At 34.9% G+C, this 22,984-nt stretch overlaps 3 protein-coding genes across 3 annotated transcripts; 1 reads left to right on the forward strand and 2 right to left on the reverse strand.

The window, feature by feature from the left end:
• Positions 1-3,035: 3,035 nt before the first annotated feature.
• On the reverse strand, positions 3,036-10,461 carry Nup75 (nuclear pore complex protein Nup75). The gene is made up of 10 exons (XM_074181663.1): positions 10,419-10,461; positions 10,303-10,367; positions 9,544-10,251; positions 8,690-8,812; positions 7,456-7,674; positions 4,490-4,602; positions 4,213-4,430; positions 3,853-4,071; positions 3,695-3,794; positions 3,036-3,294 (listed from the first exon to the last, which is right to left on the reverse strand). Exons 2-10 carry the CDS (start codon positions 10,324-10,326, stop codon positions 3,087-3,089), a joined length of 1,932 nt encoding a protein of 643 aa, XP_074037764.1. The 5' UTR covers positions 10,327-10,367; positions 10,419-10,461; the 3' UTR covers positions 3,036-3,086.
• A 1,359-nt stretch (positions 10,462-11,820) lies between these two features.
• LOC111505117 (small ribosomal subunit protein mS23) lies at positions 11,821-12,626 on the forward strand. The gene is made up of 3 exons (XM_074181664.1): positions 11,821-11,981; positions 12,038-12,199; positions 12,285-12,626. Exons 1-3 carry the CDS (start codon positions 11,938-11,940, stop codon positions 12,577-12,579), a joined length of 501 nt encoding a protein of 166 aa, XP_074037765.1. The 5' UTR covers positions 11,821-11,937; the 3' UTR covers positions 12,580-12,626.
• A 4,748-nt stretch (positions 12,627-17,374) lies between these two features.
• waw (Translation factor waclaw) lies at positions 17,375-22,421 on the reverse strand. The gene is made up of 9 exons (XM_074181662.1): positions 22,265-22,421; positions 21,882-22,215; positions 20,298-20,516; positions 19,953-20,221; positions 18,522-18,761; positions 18,176-18,423; positions 17,870-18,102; positions 17,602-17,814; positions 17,375-17,544 (listed from the first exon to the last, which is right to left on the reverse strand). The coding sequence occupies exons 1-9, from the start codon at positions 22,339-22,341 to the stop codon at positions 17,419-17,421; spliced, it is 1,959 nt and encodes a 652-aa protein (XP_074037763.1). The 5' UTR covers positions 22,342-22,421; the 3' UTR covers positions 17,375-17,418.
• Between the last annotated feature and the right edge of the window lie 563 nt (positions 22,422-22,984).

The following is a 22,984-nucleotide window of genomic DNA, read 5'->3' on the forward strand; positions in this document are numbered from 1 at the left end:
AAAGCGCATGCAACAGAAGGTTACTAAGACAAAGTGCCAAAACTAGGAGCGGTACGACTACAATTATTTTGTGGGGCAGCTGGCAAGCAAAGTGCTCGCTCAACTACAGATAGGTAGGTAGGTCTAATATGAGTGGGTCTATTCGACCCTCCACCGCAACCCATAAGGGTTTATTGTGGCTCACATTCATTCACGCTCGGCCAAATCAACCTAGCTCCTTAACGAAGCCTATTAGTTTGTATGGCGAGTGGTCTTTCAGGTCAGATGGTGAGAGTACGGATCTGACGAACTCAAAGAATCTGATTCGGTCCCCAACGGGGCAGGCACAAAGTATATGCTCTGCAGTTTCATCATTTTCCAGACAGAGGCGACACACACTGTCTTCCGACAGTCCAAGTCTCTGCATGTGATGATTCAAATGACAGTGATCTGTGAGAAGGCCTGTTAGAAATCGTAGTTCATCCCTACTGTAGTCCAACAACTGTTTGGAATCAAGCTTTGAAGGGTGAATAAACGCCTTGGAGTGAGCCAATCCTGGAAGATTCTGCCAGAAGTCCATAACTCTTCTTGCCATCCAGGTGTTCAGTGTTTGTTTGGCAAAGCCCAAACTGATGCCAATGACAGGTTCTCGTACAATGAAGCCGCTTGCAGCACCCACCTTTGCAAGAGAGTCAGCAGCTTCATTGCCTTCCCGGCCAGTAATGCAGACCAGAGATAATCTGTTCAGTCTTCCTATCGAGGAGAGTCTTTTTTGGCAGTTTGCTACCAATTTAGACGTTGCTCGGTAGGAGTCAAGAGCTTCCAACGCCGCTTGACTGTCCCAGAATATTTTTATTGACTTGTGAGTGAGATTGGATTTATCCAATCTCTCCGCACACAATTCAATAGCGTAAATTTCCGCTTGAAATACAGTCGCATAAGTTCCTAGGCAGGGGATCCTGTCCTGGGTCTTCGACTCAAAACACCTGCACCAGAACCGGTAGGTATTTTTGATCCATCTGTGAACCAACAACTATCTGCTCTTAATATTTCCTTCTCTCGCAGGATCCAGTCCTCTCTACTCGGGAATAGTAGTTTGTAAGGCAGTTCGTAGTTGACAGTTGGAGGCATAAAGTCAGAGGTCATTTCCAGAATACTATTACTTCTAATGTTAACCAACAGTCTGTTGCACTCTACATTGAATTGATTTGTGCAATTGGCAATGTGCACAAGTCTGTATGCAGTCCATCTAGAATCTCTTTCCAGAAAAATGTGGAGAGGAGATAGATCTAGAAGGATCTCCATGGCCGCTGACGGTGTGGTACTGATGGCACCACTGATACCCAGACAAGCCTGTCTCTGTAAGCCAGAGAGCTTCGCTTGGGCCGTTTTTTGTAAAGCCTTCGGCCACCAAGCAATTGCATCATAAGTGATCATTGGTCTGACAATCATCACATAAATCCAATGGATTTGTTTGGGACCTAAACCCCAAGTTTTACTACAAATCCATCGACATGTCCATAGAGACAATCTGGCTTTGTGTAAAACTTTTTCCAAGTGAGCGTTCCAGGTGAGTCTTTCATCAAGGACAATGCCAAGATATTTCACCTCCGTTCCAAATGGAACGGAGGGAAAGTGGCGTTAGATCGTCCAATTTCCTTCTCTTGGTGAAGGGGATTAACACAGTTTTGCTGGGGTTGACAGACATCTACTCCCTCAGGCACCAACTGTGAACAACGTCCAACGCGTTTTGGAGGATATTACAAGCTACCCTTCCCGACGTGGACCTTACCAGGATGACGCTCAACTACAGATAGTATTCTCGAAAAAGAGCGTGTAGCAAGCACACTCAATCAACAATCTGAATCACCCATTACAAGAACTTTCCACGGATTGATCGAAGTTATTAGACGAATATAGTGTACCTTCACTTTCTCACGTTTCTATAACCTGGCCAATTGATTTCTGATCTCCAAGGGAATGATGTTAGACACCTCCCATTTAATTATTTTGACTATTTCCTGTTTTGAATAGACTATTTTTCAGAGTGTGTTGAATATTAGGCATCGGCATCGTTACTGATTCCAGCCTCACGTTGGGCGCCAAGACGAGACGAAATCTGGTTCGACTGGAATACAGCCAAATCATTTCGATTATATCTTTTATTGAAAATTGTAGGAACAGTACCTATAATAAATAATTGGTTGAAACTAAATAATTTGACACACACCCTAAGCAAACATTAATGATGAGGACCTACTTGAGCAGGCAATAGGCATTTAAAATAAAGAGATGTATGTACCAGAATGTTCGGGTACCAGCTTGTAATAATGACAAATACGTAGAGCAGCACACAGAACATCGTGAGACAATGCAATAACCGAAATTTTCATATCAGATTTCTGAAGTTCACACATGCGAAATCTAATAATGAAATCGGGTGGTTGTCCCCAATTCTGGTAGAAATAAATAAGTGTATGATATTACGTTACATTCTTAGACCTGGCAAGTCAATTTGAATGGTATAAAAACTAAATAGTTATCGAACGCCGACAGTTTCTTTGTATGATATGGTCGGCGTCGTATAATTCAATGTGGGAAGTTTTATACGGTATTAACTAGTAAATTTATCAAACCTCGGTACATTAGTCTTTTATTTAGCTGTTTGGATTGACTTCGTATGGACTATAGCTATTGCTCCGGTCACTCTAATCTTTTGATGAATTATTGCTTCCATGTTCAAAATTCACTAAAGTTACGACTTTATTGACTGGGTCAATTTCATAAAATTCGTCATTACTCTATTGATTATATAATTAGTAATGAAGCCTATTTCACAACACCTCTCTCGTGTTGCATAGCTTCTGAACTCTATAATGTGTATATGGCGATGATTTGTATATGAGAAAGCTCAGAGAGACCTGAGCGGTAATGAGCCTTGAATGATAAGCTCAATAAATAACTACGCTGTCCTAAATAACTCCATGTTCTTTCATTGCTAATAATATCATTAGCTTCTCCAATGTCTTGAGAGGAAAATGATGAATACACATAAATACGTTATACTTATTTATTAAAAAAATAAAAATCAACACTGTTCTAAACAACTAATCTACTAACTGTGCTTCAAAAGTTAATGCTCTCGATAGATTTCTGGCTGCCGCTAACCTCAAAATATCGACTTTTTCCTTCAACTCTGGCAGATGTTCCTTTTCTTCCAAGCAATGTATGATGGTGAAGGTATCGTTTGATGAAAATAGTATTTCTTCACTTTCCAATAAGGGAATTGCCTCAATCAGCAGAACATACCAAAAACTGAAATAATGTAAATCGAAAAATGTTCACATCAAATAAACAAGACTAGAGATGGATATTCACTAATCGAAATCAGAGAACAACCATTTGAATAACATTTTACACATTTTATAATCAAAGAAAAGTTAACTCAATTTTTCTTTGACTTGCTGTGAATTTGCATTCTACTCAATAGCTTAGTTTTGTTGGCATGATTCGACTACCGATTCTTCTAAGTGTCACTTTACATTCAGTCTCAATCAAAGGAACTGAAATAGTGGAAGAGCTTGAAAATTTGTTGTCGAAATTGTTAATAATGGCAATGTCATTCTGGGTGTTCCTTAGGACATGAAAAACATCGCCAATGTGGACAGTATTATTATTTTAGGATACTGAATCAACAAAGTAATTGACAACTTACTATTTCGGAATTATTTTTGATGCTAGAAGTGAAATCAGTAATGTCGCTGCTTCTCTATATTCTCCAGCCTGATACATTTTTTGAAATTCGTAATATTTTCCTGAAAAAATGGATATTATAAAAACAAACATGAAAATAATTCTTGGCAACAACCTCACCTAAGAAAATTAACCTGTCGCTAACAAGCATACATGATCCCAAATTATCCAATAAATCCTTACTTCCTAATCTTCCATCCTTGATGTACTCTTGTAGAAATTTGTCAGACAAAAATGATGTAAATGGTCCATCTTGAGATTTTAGAGCCCATGAGAGGGCATTACCTAATCTTCCTCTTTTCATCGAAACCATTCCTTGTACTTTACATATGCTCTGAACTAGGGAACGAAATAAAATTTTAAGTTGTACAGAATATAGGACACACAGTATACCTTCATATTTGATGTAAAGTATTTTAGCTTGGAGGAATAAATGAATTTTGAACGAATCAACTAAGGTCACTCAAAATTAGTGCTTACCAACATTAGTGAGCTCCCTATTCTTAGCTTCCCTAACAACTTTTTGTGCTTTCGCTTCAGAATCCATATTAATTCTTGGTAATAGCAGCTCGATTACATGCAGACCGTCATTTGGGCAGTGATCTAAATATGTTAGGCCAACTTGCCACAAAGACCTGTGGCCCATTAAAGTTACACCATAATCCAAAATGAAAGACTCTCGTAATTTATCTGCGGAACTAAGAGTAAAATATAGTTAGTCACTGACAGCTAGACTAATATGAAAATTAGCACTCACAAATTTTCTACTTCTTTCTCTAAACCAGATAATCGTCCACAGTGATGAAGCAAATCTGTTAAATGACTAACGAACCAGCCATTTTCGGTCATAAATTGAATTTCTTTTATTACCTGAAATTGACAAGTACTCTAAAAAAAGTGTTTTTTTGTAATGTTACATTATATAGTGTACATAATTTACATTTACTTTGTTTATTGTGCATTGATTTCTGTCAACTGTACTTTTCAACCAAAGAAATAAATATTATTATTGTTATTAGAACGATAAGTTGTATATATGTGGAGACAGTCATTTAGTTTCTAAAACAATTTATATGACAAGATGCATGAAACTATTGCTCCATCTCTTCTTGCAAATATCATCTTATTATATATTTGTTCTAGTAATCTAATCCTTCATTCAGGAAAAAAATCCCAACAGTGGACCATCAAATATCTAGAACACTACAATATTTGATATGTTAAATTTAGCAAAATAATATAGTCAAAACATATTACACTTAAATTAAAATAACACAACTAGTAGTCACAATCATTCAAAAGAAAAATTGTGAGCTAATATTAATATTTGTTAAAATATTAAATATTTGTTTAGTCTTTCATATAAAGAAACTAGCTACCCGGCCCGGATCCGCACGGTTACAATGCTGATACTAAATATAAATGCATGTGATCGCGTCTAATTATAAAGTGCTGAAGGGCGAAGCGCTGTAAAGGGCAACGTTAATCTATATTAAATGCACAATGTATTTAAGGTACTTAATTGGATAAGTATTAGTGCTGTATGCATTATTTCTCAAGGATAAAAAAATGGTTATTTTGGGTTATTCCTAAGAGATAGACATATACCACAGCAGACTTTTTTGTAGACCTTTATAAGATGTACAATATTGTAGTACATTCTTTGATCTATCTCGTAGGGTTTAGCCAGCGTTTGCAGTGTAAGTGCAAAAAATGTGTTTATTTACAACATCACTTTAGAAATCTCTAAAATTATCTCTGTTTCTCTACTATATTATGCATGTTACTACATATAAACCTTCCTCTTGAATCACTCTACCTATTGAAAAAACCCGCATCAAAATCCTTTGATTAGTTTTAAAGATCTAAGCATACATAGGGACAGACAGCGGAAGCGACTTTGTTTTATACTATGTAGTGATAACCTGCTGATATCTTAGACACTGCTATCTTCGTGAAATTTTACACTCGACTGACGTCCAACGCGGCTCAACTGTTTGTATGAAACCTTGTTCTGAATGAAAAACAACATGTTGTTTTCCTGCAGGTTTTACTAAAACCTACTGTATAGGTATATTGAGATTTCATTTTGAAATTTCTATTTTCTCAATAAAGTAGTTTGGCCCTAATGTCGACGGACGAGTTCTTTCGCCGAAGCTCCTACACAATGGATCAATAATCAATGACCACTCCCAACACCACGAGGTGAGTTATCATTAGGTCCGAGAGTCACATGATCAGCGCAGACAAGACAGTGTGCCTAGACTGACAAACTTCTGCAATTGTTCAGCCAAGATATCTGCTTCAATGCAGCAAACCAGTATGATCTTGCGGTTTGTTCCACCAAGGACTTCAATAGTCAGAACAACCATTATAGCAGAGTGGTCTGAATAGAGTCTGTAGAATTCGAAGGTGAAATTTACATATTTCTCCCGTTTTTTTTCCCTTTTTTTATACAATTTTTGTCTCACCTATAGCTGAAAACGCCATGACGAATTTTATCTTATTGATGGTTGGTGAAGACTAAGTCAGGCTTATTAACTTATATCAGCCTGAGAAACCACTCACGGAACCATGTAATGTTGATAGACAAAGTCAGTCGGTAACCGGCGGTTCGATGTGTGTGCTTTGTTCACTCAGTCAATCCGCCGAAGTGTGAATCGATGGTTCAAGCCCCAGGTTGAACGCTCGAGTTTTACTTGCTATCGTCCAACTCGTGTTAGGAATCACACGTTAAAAGGTAAGACCTCGTTAGTCCTTAGCCCGCACAAGTTTCGCCTTTTGAGGGTTGTCATTCGTAGGGGTGCGATAGCTGGTTAACGGAAAAAACATATTTCCAACATGAGATCACAACAAATGCATAAAGCTCTTTGATACCTTGCAGCAAGCCTGCTGTAGACTAAGGTGGTGAAAACACCATCCTGGCATCTTCATTACATATTTTTATATGGTATTCAGCAATGGAGGAGTGAGTTGAGAGGAAGGTTTATTTACATAATTCTTTAATTTTTTGTGTGAAATGAGACGATATTTTCTGTGATAAGTCACGTGGTGGAGCTACCCGGGCGAGTTTTCATAAAAAATGCTACCTGATATCTCTAGGATATAAGATAACAATCCACTATATATTTTTCTCCTTTTTATAGGTCTACAAAAAAGTCCACAATGTCACCTTTTAATGTATGGCTTACTACACCTATTTTAAGCATTTCATGCACATTATACCATACAATTCAACTGAACATTTCAGGAGTTATCGCAAAATAAAACTATGATGAGAGAAAATGAATCCAAGTGACTTGACAAGCCGATGCAACACGTATGATGACGGGTTGCAATTAATTATATTTTAAAATGAGAACTGATAGTTGTGAGTATACTTTTGATTGAATGAATATGCCTTGCTGCGGCAATTGTTTGCCCCACTCATACCTAAAAGACTGAGCGATCCACAATGTTTCCAAATATGCCACAACACTCCAGAATGTTCTGGAATGCTCTCTTATAATCTCCAATGTTTTGGACTGCTCTAGAAATTTTTAGAGGGTAAAACTCATAGCTATTATATTTTCAAAAAAGCATGCCCTTCAGGTAAAAACAGGAACCATCTTCAACGACAAGCTGATGTGAAACTATGACAGAAAAATGTAGGCATATGTGTTCTGCCACCCAACTGGAAGCTGGATCGGGCATTAGTTATTATCATATTTTAAATGAACCTACCTGAAAAATGTCATATTCCATTGCAGCTAATAATACCCTATCCAAGTGTTTGAGGCGGTTATTCATTCTCATTTTTGATATACTCCTTTTGGCAAACTGTCCCAACTCAAAGGGCTTCACAGTGGGTTCAGTGAAAAATAACCAGCCTGCTAGATACTCATACCAAGCCTCGCACTGATCTTGGATTTCTATCCAGGCCTTTTCTTCTCCTACTACAAGCTATAAAAAAATTTTAGTATACATGTGAGAGATACATGTGAGAGATAAAACAGTTAGCGTTTGTTTTTAACCAGAGGGAACTCTATTATTTGGATGATACCTACACTTAGTACATCGAAGATAGTGAAATAAACGTGAGTTGTTGGTAATTGCCAAATCTTGACATATATCTATCGTCTGACAGTTTACATGTTGGTTATTGAAAAGTTTCTATGGTTTAAAGTTTTTATACCACACAAAAAGTTTCACAATCAATAAACTGTGAACATTTTATACTTCACAGAAAGTAAAAGTTATAAGCTTCAATCTCTAATTTGAAATGGCTCTGTCTAATGTTCTGCATTCTGGAATATTCACATTGCCAGATATGGGAGTTAAAATTATTTATTTAAAAATATGAAAAATGAAAGCCTGCCTAAATTTGAACACTGTTTTATTGTAAACATAAACAGAAAAGATATTAAAACTCATTAATACCGTTAATACAATAGAAAGGGTTTTACAAAAACTGCAACGCGTGTTTTGCTATACAATAGCTTTCTCAAAAGTGAAAATCATGCAATAAACTGAATTAATGAGTTTCAATATGAAATTTCATATCAGCCAGTTCTATTCAATTAGAAGAAAAATTATTAGACAATTGATATGTACACGTTTATAGTTAACTTACAAATGTATCAAGTAGTCAGCAGCACAACATTTTCAAATATATTCATCATGTATTTTTAACAAGTATCGACCAATTCCATCACAAATTACACATTTATATTATTCGGTTAATTATGTAATTCTATTTATAACTGAATATCAAAAAACACTTCAGGTAAATTATCCAGACCATTTATATGGCAAATAGAGAGTACAGACCCAATAACTATCATTTGGTAGGTTCAAGTTCAAAGGAACAAGATGTGATTTGTTATCATTTTGATGTTTGATACTGGAGTACTTTGTATGATCTGTACTGTTATATACTATATGTTTAATCAGGATTTTACATCCCTTCAATACTTACTCTCATGATCAAATCCAAATGTTTCACAGCACTAAATAATTTTGCATCTATTTTTGATTGAACATCCATTGTCCAATGCCTCCATTGCATATTGAACTCATTTATGGATGCACCATTAGATCCCTAAAAATATTAACAAAAAAATTGTACAAGATACTCAATCATCTACTCATTTTGAACACTTGGTAAATATGCTTTTGGTCAGCTTGCAATAGTTTTTGAAAAATTTTCATTTAGACTGATTGTATATTCGTTTTATGATAAATTTACTAGTTGTGTACAATATGCTAATTCAAATATTTTGGAGAAAGTATTCCGGGAAGTCTGTAATTTTCCATTAGTTCTACATCACTTTTTAAAAAATGGATTTCACTGAAAACTGTTTTGTTTGATGGGGACATATTCCCATTTTCAGAGAGAATTATACAGGTTAATACTTTTTCAGATGCAAAATGTTTTCTTTCATTGAAGATGATGGTATTTCATCATATTCACTTGTATGTTTGTTTTTGATTTTTTGTAATAAGTCTGTGATGTCCTGAGTAGCTACAGTTTTCAGAAATAATGATTGCAGTTTCTTTTCATTGAAACTCAATTGTTAAGAAAGTACCATTTACAAGTTAACAAATATGAAAGAAAGCTTGACATCAACTCTTCATGATATGGCAAACAAATAATAACTCTTGTGAAGAGAGGTTATCATTGAGAACATGTTACTAAAAATAGTGTTGTTATGGTCAGAGGATAAGTATATGTAAGTCTAATTTAAATTTAATTCACATGTTTTTCAAAGATTTTCAAATCCTCGTGTGATCCCTAACATCAAATATTTACTGAAGATTTTAGATACATACATCACACACTGGCATAGCTCTCAGTACTTGATCCACTAATTTGAAAGTACTACTATCTGATGCAGAGTGCTGTCTCAAAAGAGCCCTAACGACTTTCACTCTACCTTGAAGAAGTGCACCTAAGACTGTTTCCCAAAACTCTGGGTGAGATTCTAATCCACTCAAATCACCAGACAGCATCGTAGCTGCATTCCTTTCATATTTCGGGAAGTGGAATCTGATCCACTCTAGTAACTGTGTTAATACTAAATTTCCTGGTATAACATCTACAAAAAGTATTTCACACAAATGCCAAATGCACTCAACTGAATAAAACACTGTGATGTAATTTTGCAGCTCTTCTTTTTCTGCACTTTTAGATTTAGTAATTTCGTCTTGTAAGTTTTCAAGACAAGCTCTTATTATTGACCGATACTGTCTGCTGAGCTTGAACAATTCAACTCTTTGGTCAGCAGGCTTGGAGTTGACCATCGATTGTACTGCTAGAAATACACCGTTAGATTCATTAACTAATTTACGAAGTATTGGGTGAAAGAGGAGTACATCCTGTCTGAGATGAAAGACACTTGCTGGAACATTTGATGCGAAATGGCTTGGTGCATCCTTTTGGAGAATGTTTCTTTTTTCGTAAGCAAATACTGATATTTCATCAATGGGTAACGAAGTAGCAGCTATGCCTGCTTTTCTGCACTGGTCATTAGGAATCAGCTGAAATCAACAACTCTCAATACCGAAAAAAAAAAAACATTGTTCACTTACGAATATTTTCAAGTCCTTTGCCATTATCTATATTTCGGTTTGATATCTGCTTCCTTTTGGAAAAACGAAAAACAAATATTCAAAAATTTAAATATTAACTATAACCATATACAAACCGGTAAGTAAGGTTAATTCTTCTTTTTTTTGTTACCATAACCAAAGATGTCACATAGTAGATGAGTTTTATATTATATTAACAGGGATAGCGAATAACGTTATGACGGAGTAAATTTCTGTGTATTACGATTATTATCCTATACATTATGATGCATTAGTTGTCCCCATTATATTATGAATATTGTCAAGCCCTTTTCGGAATTATGATGAATATATTCATTTTATAAAAAGGAAAGAAATTAATGAGAAGAAATTTGATTTATTTGAGAAAATAATACTTACCATATGACGTCAATGCTGATCTTGGGCTAAGAGGCAAAGGGAGCGGCGTTTTCAATGGAGCAGCAATTTCAATGGAGCAGCGATTTCAATGAGCCACCAGTTCTCAATAAATTCTTACATTTCATGGGCTTCAACTTTCGCAATATAAATGAAAACAGATTCACGCAAACGGTATATAATACCGAGTGTAGGCTGTAATTAGGTACTGGTAAATTCATAATCTCTCTCACTGAATGAAGATTCTGATACCATGTATTGAAAGCTTTATTTCCAATTATCAATTGGGTATTGATCGATTGGTTATGATGAAGCTATGCTGTTGAGAAACTATGTATTTTTCTCAGTATATTTGTATAGTATATTTTTCAAAAAATATTTCATGGTGCACACAGTATTGGTATATGCCAAAATTTTCAATTTGATTTTTGTGGCCCTTCCACGCTTTCGTGAATAATTATATTTCGGCGCCTCGTCCTTGATATCACTTGGTAGTAGTGGCTCCGATGCTCTAATTGTTAACAAAATAATAAAATAGTGATGAAGAAATTGAAGGAACAAAAACTTTTAATTAACACGTTAGTTTCAGTAATGACGAAGTACCTATATTTTTCTTATGTATTCTGGGTTGATACCATAATTATTTTCAACAATAGTAGAAGTGCATCAAAAGTAAGTTGAATTATTTTAGGGGTGGAACTGCAACAAGTCAGTTCAATTATCAACAATTTTTATTCAATTCTCCGATTTTTCCGGATTTAGTACTCATGGTTAGCAGGTTTTCATATCAGGTATAAAAACCTGCAGACCACTGTTAATAAACCCGGAAACATCGGACAATTTGTTGAATTTGTTAGACTCGCCGTGATCAATGTTTTTAATAGTTAATTCTGAATTTATGTTATAAGGATTTACTCATAGAATGGTATAAAAATTTATGATAGTATTCTGTATTGTAGTAGCCAGAATATCAGATCCTAATATTCTCTGTTATAGAAGAAATGTTGTTGATTGACATGTGCTGGCATTTATGATCCATTAGGATTGCATCAATATTGAGATTTGAAACATCCTGTATAGTGTCACGAGGCAACAGTAATTTTACCATTTGAAAACGCTTAGTTTTTCACACGGCTTCGGGTTAATAGACACGTTCAATTTGAAATTAACCTTAAATAATTTAGTTTTTCTTATAAGTAAATTTGGAAAGTGAAAACTAAATATTTTCTAAAAACTATTATGGCGGGAAGTCGTTTAGAGAAAATTGGAACAATTTATACTAGGTTTTGTTGGCATGACATAATGGTTATTATTTTTATTCTAATGTAATATATTATAGAACCACAGGATTACTTCGTTCTGGAGCTCTTAGCTGGGAAGATAGGCCATTATGGTATGATATTTATGAAGCTTTTCCTCCTAAAGATGAACCCAAATTCGACAGAGTCGTTCCAAATATAAAACTAAAGAAAATATTTTATGAGGAAGACAAAATCAGAGCGTAAGTAGTAAAGGAAGTGTTAAGGTTTTGGTTGTTGATCTATAAAAATGATTTAACTATCTGTTCAAATTAAACATTTTTTCAGTATGTTTCAAAGGAATAATAAACAAAACTTAGGTTCAACAAATCTCTTTAATGAAAATTACCAATCACTGACACAGAAGTTTCTTGAAATTCATCAGAAAATTCATAAACAATATGATGGTGATATGACACCTGAACAAATGTACAAAGCAGCTATTGAGATTCTGAAATCAGAGCGAACTGGAAAAACAGAAGATAAGGACCAAGTTAATCTGAGCACAGCATTCAAAGATGCACTATCTGACCATTCAAAGGAAAAGAAAGTTGATATATCTATAGCAAATATTTTCAAATAATGTATATTTAGTGCAAAGTAGACAATTATAATGAGACTTTAGAAGTTTCTCAAATTTTTTTATTATAAAGAAGTAAAAAGTCAAAACCCTTGTTTCCCAAAAACTAATCTCTCCTAAAAATATACCCCTTTCAATTTGATTAAAAAATTATTGAAAAATATTTGTGTGATTTGTCAAAAGATATGTTTTCAGTTAATTGTTCACTCATTTGAAAGTAAGAATGAGAAGTCATCTGTATATTCTTACAGATAACAAGGTCACCATTGGGTAGTGAAAATAACATAGGGATTAATATACAATATTTTCATTTTATGTTAAACCTACAGCAATATAGAATCGGGGGAGGCAACAGCAGCGGTGTTTTGTGATGTATCAGAAGCTTTTGATTGTGTAAATTACAGAATACTGCTGGAAAAGCTCTACCATTATGGATAGGATATAATGGTTTGTCTTGGTTTAAATCTTACCTTGTGAATCACAAACAATATGTGAAGACCAGAAGTACTCCAAGTTTCTATTTTGAAGCCACTATTTTCAATGTAAATTAATGAGTTTACCAGCCGAAACATCACAGGCTCATCCACGTTGTTTGCAGATAATACTACATTATTATGACATAACAATAACGAGATATATTTCTATAAATATTTCCATGAACTTGTGAAATAAAAAATTGATTCAATACCAATCTAAAGTCTCTCAATTAAGAAAAAGACATTTCAACTCAGTCAGCTTCATTCAAGCCCTGAAAATATAAAATTTGAAGAACTTGTTGAAGCACTAAACATGAAATTATCATTGGGATGCTTCACACTAAGGAATGTCATAGGAGTTTGGATTTTAAGTGGCTAAACATGTTTATTATGCGACGATTGATTCACAAAACTGTAGTATCTGCTTTGGGGATAAACATAGTAGTTCAACTGTTACCACATCACCTTTGATAATGTTTACCGTAGTTATAGATGAAATGTAAGGCATATAAACCTGCAGACCTTTACCAACAAACCTGGAAAATACTTTGACATAGTTATCTCCAGCTATCTATCCGAATACCTCATTAACGATGAAACAGCAGAGCATATACTTTTTGCCTGCCTCGCTGGGGACTGAATCAGGTTTTTAGAGTTTGGCAGAGCCGTACTCTATCATCTGACCTGAAAGACCACTCACCATATAAACTAATCGGCTTCGTTAAGAAGCTGGGTTTATTTGGTCGCGTGTGAATAAGTGTGAGCCACTCCCAACAGTAATCTCACCATATATCCTTGAAACAGTAACTCTTGTCCTTCAAAATATAAATGTACTATCTATACTGTAACTAAATGTCTGGGAAACCTATGCGGAACTCTAGAGTCCTCAATGGGTGTCCCTGACTCGTTTGGTTACATTTTGTGGTAAAACACACAAATGCAGACCCATGTAAATACACACATCGGAAAAGTCTAGGGATATTTTTATAACATACTAAATATCATAAAAATAAATGCATGAGGTCGTTTAATTTCGATTAAATTGGTACACTCGACCACCCTGTAGATTTCTATGGGTTGAACAAAGCCTGCAAAAATGGTAACTAATCTTTTATCAAGTTTTTTACAAACTGTAGGTTTTCGGCTAAAATGAATAATCTGAAAGTGTCGAGTTTGTACATTCTATGCAGTTCTTGCTCAGCAATTAAACTGGAAATATTGTGCTTTAACATAGAACGCCATCACTTACCATTGGCTGAGATGAATAGAGCTGTAGGGCTTCTTCAAGGTGGCATGCGACAAAATGATGTAGCTCTTCGTTTGGGGGTCTCCCAAAATGTTATCAGTCGATTGTGGCGGCGTTTCCGTGAAACTGGCAGTCCAGCCGAACAACATCCAGGGCGAGGACGCGCTACAACTGCAGTTCAAGACCGATTTTTGGTCTTAACCGCAAGAAGACAACCGACAATCACAGCACCTGAGTTGGTTAACGTGTTGCAGCAGACGCACCAGATAACCATTGGTCGTGATACTGTCAGAAATCGACTGCATGAAGCAGATCTCCACAACAGAAGGCCACTTAGATGTCCACCTTTGTCGAGAGGCAATCGCGGTAGAAGATTAGAGTGGTGTCAAGAACATCAAAACTGGGATGCAAATGATTGGGCCACAGTTTTGTTTACAGACGAATCCAGATTTGGATTTCATCCAGATTCTCGTCGAGTAAGACTGTGGAGACGACCTGGAAATAATGAATGTTTGAGACACGTCCAGGAAGTCCACACAGAGGTGGTACAGTAATGCTATGGGGCGGAATCATGATCGGCGGCAGAACCGATCTCGTTTTTCCAAATCGCTTCCTCACAGCTCGACAGTACCTGGACACCATTCTTCTACCTATCGTCCGTCCGTTTGCTGGTGCTGTTGGTGAAAACTTCCACCGAATGCACGATAATGCTCGTCCACATGTCTCGCGTCTAGTGACTGACTAGCTCACCAACGAAGGAGTTGATGTATTGCCATGGCCAGCACAATCACCGGACCTGAATCCCATCGAGCATGTGTGGGACATGCTTCAACGAAGAATTACTCCGCATATGGGGAACATTCACACAACGTTTCAATTGAGAGAGCTTTTAATCGCTGAATGGGCAAATGTACCTCAACAAGACATTGACAATCTCATTTTGTCGATGCACGATAGATGTAGGGCCGTAATAAACCAGCGTGGAGGCCATACTTTGTACTGATTCCAATTTCTTTTGTATTATGATTTTTTTTCGAGGTGCCAAAGAAGAGCCATATTTTTTTTATGTTTTGCTTATATGCGAACTTAGTATTTTTGACCATTTAATAAATTTTGTTGTAAGTTACATTCGTTTAATAATCACCCGTCAACTTTTTTTTCCCTGAAGCGATCTAAAAAAAAAATATTGCCATTTTTAAAAATATCCCTAGACTTTTCCGATGTGTGTATATTCATATAAGAGGAGTAGCCAATGAATGGGTAGCATCATTTTTATGTCAAAGGTCGCAAATACGGGTAATAGATGAAATAAAATCACAACCAGCTTCTGTCTCATTAGGAGTTCCACAAGGCTCAATATTGGCTCCGCTTCTCTTTATAATATTTATGAGTGATATGTGCATCTCCACCAAAAACAATAATATATGCTGATGATACCTATCAAATAGTAGCAAAAAATGAACTTCTTCTCTCTGTTCAAGCTGCAAATAAAACTGCTGATGAATTTTCACAAAGGTGCACAAATAACGGTCTACTTGTTAATGTAAATGTTTTCATGAATTATCAACAAAACAATCTTACTAATGATCATTGTTCACTATTAAAAATACATCACAGATCTATAGAGCAGGAGAATCAATATAAGTATCTAGGATTAGTAATTGATCATAAGTTAACTTGGCGACAACACACAGATTATCTAATAACAAAACTTAGTAGAGTCTGCTTTATAATAAGACAACTACATGGAACAGTATCACTAGAAGTACTCAAATTGGCCTATTTCGGATTAGTACAATCTAATATCGCAAATGGGTTAATATTCTGGGGAAACTCAGCATACCTAACAAAAGTGTTTGTTATAAAAAAAATAATAATTAGATGCATCGCTGGCATACATTGTAGACAATCATGCAAGACAGTGTTTACAGATCTAGCTATTTTAACCCTACCGTCTTTATATATTTTGCTCATAACTATGAATATCAAAAGAAATTAATTACACCATACAAAAAACCGTATGATACATGATTACAATACTCGCAGAGGAAATGAACTGAGACTACCTTACTCACGATTAGCCCTCGGGCAAGACTCGGCAAGCTATCAAGGAGTCTTATGCAGGTACAAATACAAAGGATTACCTGACAAGGCATAAATACGCTTTACGAAGCCTAAAAGGTAGTCATCGGACAGCAAGCCATTATGGTTAAACTTCTGAAGAAGCTAGCCACTCGCGCCAGCGAAACGTCAGGAAGAAATTAAAAAAATCCACGGCTTTCAAACTCGAAAAGCAATGACACTGAAAACCTCAGCCGTGAAAGTCTAAACCATTTTGAAAAGGAGTCATATGTTATAACAAAGCAACTAGGTTACTAGGAAATATTGAAAATTACAATACATTCAAAAAAGCTTCAACAGATCTTTTCCTAGAAAATGACTTTTACAGTGTCGAAGAATTTTTAGATTTCAATGTATAAGCTGCTTTTTCTTCAGTTTGTGTGACTAGTCTGATAAATATTGTACCAGTAATGTATATGTTATATGTGTATGATATTTTAATGATGAATACATTCTATTCTATTACTTTTGTTTATTTGTTGTTGAAACAATAAATTTATTATTATTATTACATGATAAGCTAACTCGATTAGACCCCCTACCCACAAAAACAATGGCAAAAAACAACGGAATAAAGATGTACAATAAATGCCCATACGCCTGAAAAGTTAAGAAGCCTATTATGATTTGGATGAATTTTTCAATGACCACCCTTTTTATGAATTGTAGGATTTACTTATAGTATCTCTCTGAAATATAACAGATATTTTTGGAGAAAATTTTAACTTGCTTTGTAATGATGTTTTCCAAATTCTATTTTATATAGATAAGATTTGAGCCACTACTTTTATGCTATTTCAACTTAGCCCAAAACGTTTGTCAACAGAAACTTGTTTTCTTAGGACAATAAACATTTTTTTTTCTCTCTCTAGCTATCAACTATAATTATTATTATGTTTTTTTTTCATCATGAAATTAGTTTTTGAATGGCAGTTTGAAATTCAGGAGACGATGCTTCTGACTGATAAAAAAAAACTTTATTTGGTTTTAGTTCTCACATTATTTTTTCAACACATCTATAAAAGTATCTCTCGGAACTGAAATATTTGCAATCATTCTCATTTTCTTCTTTCCAGCAGCTTGTTGCGCCAATAGTTTCATTCTCCTAGTAATGTCACCTCCATACTGAAAGGAAATCAAATATTTTGTACAGTCTTGATATAAATATTTTTTGAAACTCACTAGTTTTGACGTAACATCCTTTCGATAGGCCTGTATATTTTCCCTTGCAAGAACTTTACCATTAACACTAGCCTGTATTGCAACTTGCACCATTTGCCTTGGAATCATATTTTTCAGTTTGTGAACCATTTGTCTGGCAATCGTTTGAGCTTTCATAACGTGCACAATGCTACTCAGCTCATCTACCAATTTTCCATTCAACAGAATGCACATCTGTAAAATAATAGCATCAGTGTTGTAATGAATTTGCCTTTTGGGAGAGAAATACCTTCACTAAATTGCTACTCTGGTACCCATTGTCTTCATAGTCGAAGCTTGCATATCCTGAAGAAATGGTTTTCAAAGTATCGTGAAAGTCTATAACTACTTCACACAAAGGCATCTCAAATTGCAGCATCACTCTTTCATTATCAATATTCTTTGCGCTCCTTTGAACACCTCTGCGTTCCATGCAAAGGGACATTATGGGTCCAAGATATTTGTCTGGGGTTATTATTGTTCCTTAAAATATATATGTGATCTGTATTTCATTGACTTTATCCTGAAAAGACTACAAATTGTTTGTATCTCTTACCTATTACGGTTGGTTCAAATCCTTCCTCAATTGTGATGTGATCAGGAAAATTGGCAGGATTATTTATATAAATTATATTTTTGCCATCCTTTATGTTCTGTTTCGTAGGCTTCAATTTTAGTTTGTATGTCACAGATGGTGCTGTAATGATTGGATCTGTCCCATATTCTTGTTGCAATCTTTGTGTAAAAACTTCTAAATGTAACAATCCCAGAAAGCCTAACCTCCATCCTTGACCAAGAGCTGGGCTTGAGAACAAAAGAATTTCAATATCAGTGAGTTTGATACTTTTTGTGACAGTATTTCCGAAAGATATTTGTTTGGTTAGTATTTCATAAACTCCCACCTTGTGTCAAGTTCAACAGTCACAGCAGAATCGTTTAATGTCAACTTTTCGATGGCATTCCTCAAATTCAAATGCTGTGATTGATCCATTGGATAGACGCCTGCAAACACCATTGGTTGAGAAGCACGGAAACCCTTTAAAGGTTCTACTATGTCCTTAGAATGGTGTACGGTATCTCCAATATATGCTTCTTTGCTGGATCTCATATTGCAACCCAGTAAACCTATTTGTCCTGCAATCCTTAAACATATAATTGTAGTCAAGTTGCAATAACTAAAGATGATTTCAGCATTTGGAAGCAAGAAGTTACAAAAAATACATATGAGAAATAATTTCTGAAGACTAGGTTACCAGGAACCCAAATCGTGGCATTCATAATCATATACCGGAAGATTGGTAGTTCGTAACGGAACTTCTATTGAAAACACTTTCCGAACACCAGAACAAAATTACAGTCTCTCGATGCGCATTTTGATAACAACTTTAGTGTCCTTAAGAAGTCATTATGACTAAATTTTACTATGTTAGTATTTTTATGTGCTAGCGGCCTGTTAGTATTACTTAACTCTCCCTGTTATTGTTCCTATGCTAATTACCTTTTTTTATTTATAATTTTTTCTAATATTTCTAATTTGTTATGTACTTTCTCTTTGTTAGTGACTATCCCCTACATTTTTTCACTAATATTTTTTTTCTGTATTTTATTTAGAATTATTATGCATTAGACCAAATAATGAAAAAATATTGAGAGAAAAAATTTAGGGGATAGTTACTAATATAGAGGAAATACATAACAAATTAGAGGTACTAAAAAACAGGTAGTTTAGCACAGGAACAATAACATGTAGAGTTACTTAATACTAACCGGTAGTATTTAGGTACTACACCAGGTAGTAGTTAGGCCACTAGCTTATAAAAACACTAACATAGTAGTAAAATTTTGTTGGTTGGCGAAACGTGCGTCAAGAGACCTTAATTTTGTTCTAGTGTTAGGAAAGTGTTTTCAATAGATATACCAGATCTTCAGTAGTATTATCCGGGTCATGGATGCCTATTTGAACTTTTCAATCTCTAATAAGGACAATCATTTGGGATCAACAGAAACTCAAACCTTGATTATCGAAGATGAATGAGGGTAATAGTGCTGGTCTAATGCAAAGTCAAGTTTCAACATTGACAACTGTATAACAACTTGCTACCATCCTCTGCGGCTTTCACTGCAACCAGGCATCTAGATGATACCATAGACCAAAGACAAATAGGTTTCAAAAGACAAGCTAATTCTCATACCGTGGTCAAAGTCAAAACTTGGCTTTACAATGGTTCAAGTTTCATGTTGATCCTCAAGTATCATCTGTTTAAGGGCAGTCATCGCCACCATTTCTTTATTTATGATAATATATCAAAACCACCTACAGTTTTCTCACTTACAATTTTTCAACAGGAACTTCATCTGGCCTCAAGAGGGATAGGGTTTTCACTTCATATTCTTTTTTACTATGAAAAGAGGTAATCTGATCTCCGACAGAAATAGATCCATCCTTAACATAGATCAAGCTTAGAGCTCCTCTATATTTGTTGAATGAACAATCAAATAATAAACCTCGGAATTTTGCTTCTCTATCAGCAGGAGGATGTGGCAAACTGGTTATAATTTTCTTCAAAACTTCTTCTATACCCATTCCGAGTTTTGCCGAAATCTGAAAGATTCTATACTTATGATTTGTATTCATAGAAACTATGTCTGCTAAGTGAAATAGTTCGAATAGTACATACCTTCAAAATGCTATCTGGATTTATGTCAAATAATGTTTGTAGCTGATTACAAACCCTTTCAGGATTTGCATTCTTTAAATCAATTTTGTTGAGAACAGGTATAATAACCAGATCATTAACAAAAGCTAGATAAAAATTTGCAACAGTTTGTGCTTGAACACCATCATTTGCATCCACCAATAATATCACACCCTGGCAAGCTGAAATCGATCTGGAAACCTACAAGAAAAATGTGTTAGTATCATGACGTCAGCTTCAGAATACCCTTGGTTTAATCTCAAGTGTAAACTTTTATCAGAAACCTTCACATGTCCTTTTCGAAATATTTAGATGGCCAGAAATTCAGACTTGAGCCACAAAGAGTTCCATTCTTTGAATATATATTTTATTGCATCCAAAAAATGTTAAGAATCAGCACAAAAATTTCACTACAGGAAAAACTCTGAAGATGTATCAACTCCAATGGATTCTTTATTAAAAGTCAGAAGTCATTATATATTCAAATCCTTAGATTCCAATTTCCACTTGAAAGAGTCTGCAGATTTTATGATATGAAACCAATATCAATTCCTAATAACAAGAATTAGTTCATTTAAATATTAACACTGAAGTAATGAAATTGAGAAAATCAATTTGTACTTTCCTAACTTCAGATAAGGGAGCTTTAATAGATGCCTAATTCAGCATCAGGTTTATTCTGTTTAACAATTTTCACCTATATTAAAATAAGTTTCCTTCAAGATTTGAAAATAAGACATTTTTTCTAACATAATTTGTAGATAACAAACCATACTGTGTAGGTGAGGTACACAGTGGTCAAGCTAAGGACAATTTATTGATAATATGTACTTGAAAACCTTTGATGAACTTTTTTCCTCAACTGTATAACAGCAAAATAATTTTTTAATCATGTTAACTTCTCAAAGAATATTGAAAAATATACCCCCATATTATACCTCGAATGTGATGTGTAAACATATGAATCTGGTTCGGTCACAGATGCATCACGGCATTGTTAAATCTTAGTGACAACATTATCATAGCTTGGGATGGGGGTAAATATAGATTGCTAATTTTATTAGGTTATTTGAAAGCGTTTGATATGCTCAGATGCGAGCTATTGTTATCAATATTTCACTATGATGGATTCTCTCGGGATGCACTCATAATTCTGGATTCATAGTAACAAACATGTGTCAGGTTGTGAAATATCAAGATAATGTATCAAGCATTGCAATAACAGAGAAGAGAGTACATATGGCTCAATCTTATCAGCCACCTTACTCTCCAATTACATTTCTATTTCATGCACACACCATTTCTATGCTGACATTATTGAATATTCTGAAAATTATTTTCCACAGTTACATATGCCCAAAAGTTGAGCTATAGTTCTGAAAAAAAAAAGATGAGAAGCATTCCTGCACTAATTTCTTTTTCAAGGAAAAACCATCAATTTTACAGACAAAGTAGAGAATTTTACTGTTTTTATTTTTTCAAAAGTTTCCTTGATTCTGTATGACGGAGAAATGGAACGCTGAAGAGTTTTTTCCAAAGAATAATAGGAATAATTTGCTATCTTGCCTCATTGGAAAAGTCGACGTGTCCTGGTGTATCAATCAAATTGAGAAGGTAATCTTCACCGTTGTACTTGTAAATCAACGAAGCGGTTTGTGCTTTGACGGTTATACCTCTTTCTCTTTCCACCTGGAGTTTATCTAATACTTGGTTCTGTCCCCCCTTGATAGCCCCTGTGAATTCCAACAAGCGATCTGCAAGTGTACTCTTCCCGTGATCCACATGAGCTATGATGCTGAAGTTTCGTATACGTTCCAATGGTATTTCTGAGAAGTTGATGTTATCTTTTTCAGTACTAGTATGACAGTTTCTTTTAGATAAGGTGAAAATAGGAAGTAACCTAAAAAGTTTTGTTGTTTATTGGTTTCATATAATTTTAACTGAATCACAATTTATCTTTCTTAAGAACTGAAATTCCATCTCTTACAGAGTTCAGCAAGAAGTATTTCCCAAATTTTCTATACATTTCAATATTTACAAATTTTAAATTTCAACTTAACCACATTTTCCTATTCTTCTTCTTTTTTACACTGGTTTTCCAGAAAACATTTGGCCAGCTCATTAGCAGGGATACGTCATTTAATTTTGCATCTTAATCATTCCAATGGGGGTTTTCTTCCATCTTCCATTTATTATTTTTCTTCTGGTGATTGTGTTTTCAAACTTCTTTTTCTCCTTATCTATCTCCTCAAAAGTTCAAATTGTGATTGAAATTGAATCCTACTGAAGGTTGCATTCATTTAAATGCTTACGTGAATTCCAACACGAATTCAAAAAATAATTCATTGTGAGATTTTCTCTAAACAGTTTTACAAAAACGCAACACGTGTTTCGCTATACACTAGCTGCTTCTGGCGTGTCTATACTTAAGATAGTATAGACACGCTTGAAGAAGATATTGTATAGCTAAACTAAATTTTCATTGAGAATTGGAATTGTATACCCACACAATCCTCCATTTTTTGAAATTTCTTTTCTGTTGGAATTGAATCCGGTCAAAATCACTTTTACATAGCTCTTGTATCAGGCGAATTCCATTAGGATTACATTTGTTAGATTTAAACAATTTTGTTATCACTTATATTCACGTCTAGAGGCGGGTCTGTGGA

Source organism: Leptinotarsa decemlineata, unplaced genomic scaffold, assembly GCF_025532065.1.
Source record: "Leptinotarsa decemlineata unplaced genomic scaffold, Ldec_3_MD MMD2_tig00026314_RagTag_RagTag, whole genome shotgun sequence".
NCBI classification, from domain to species: domain Eukaryota; kingdom Metazoa; phylum Arthropoda; class Insecta; order Coleoptera; family Chrysomelidae; genus Leptinotarsa; species Leptinotarsa decemlineata.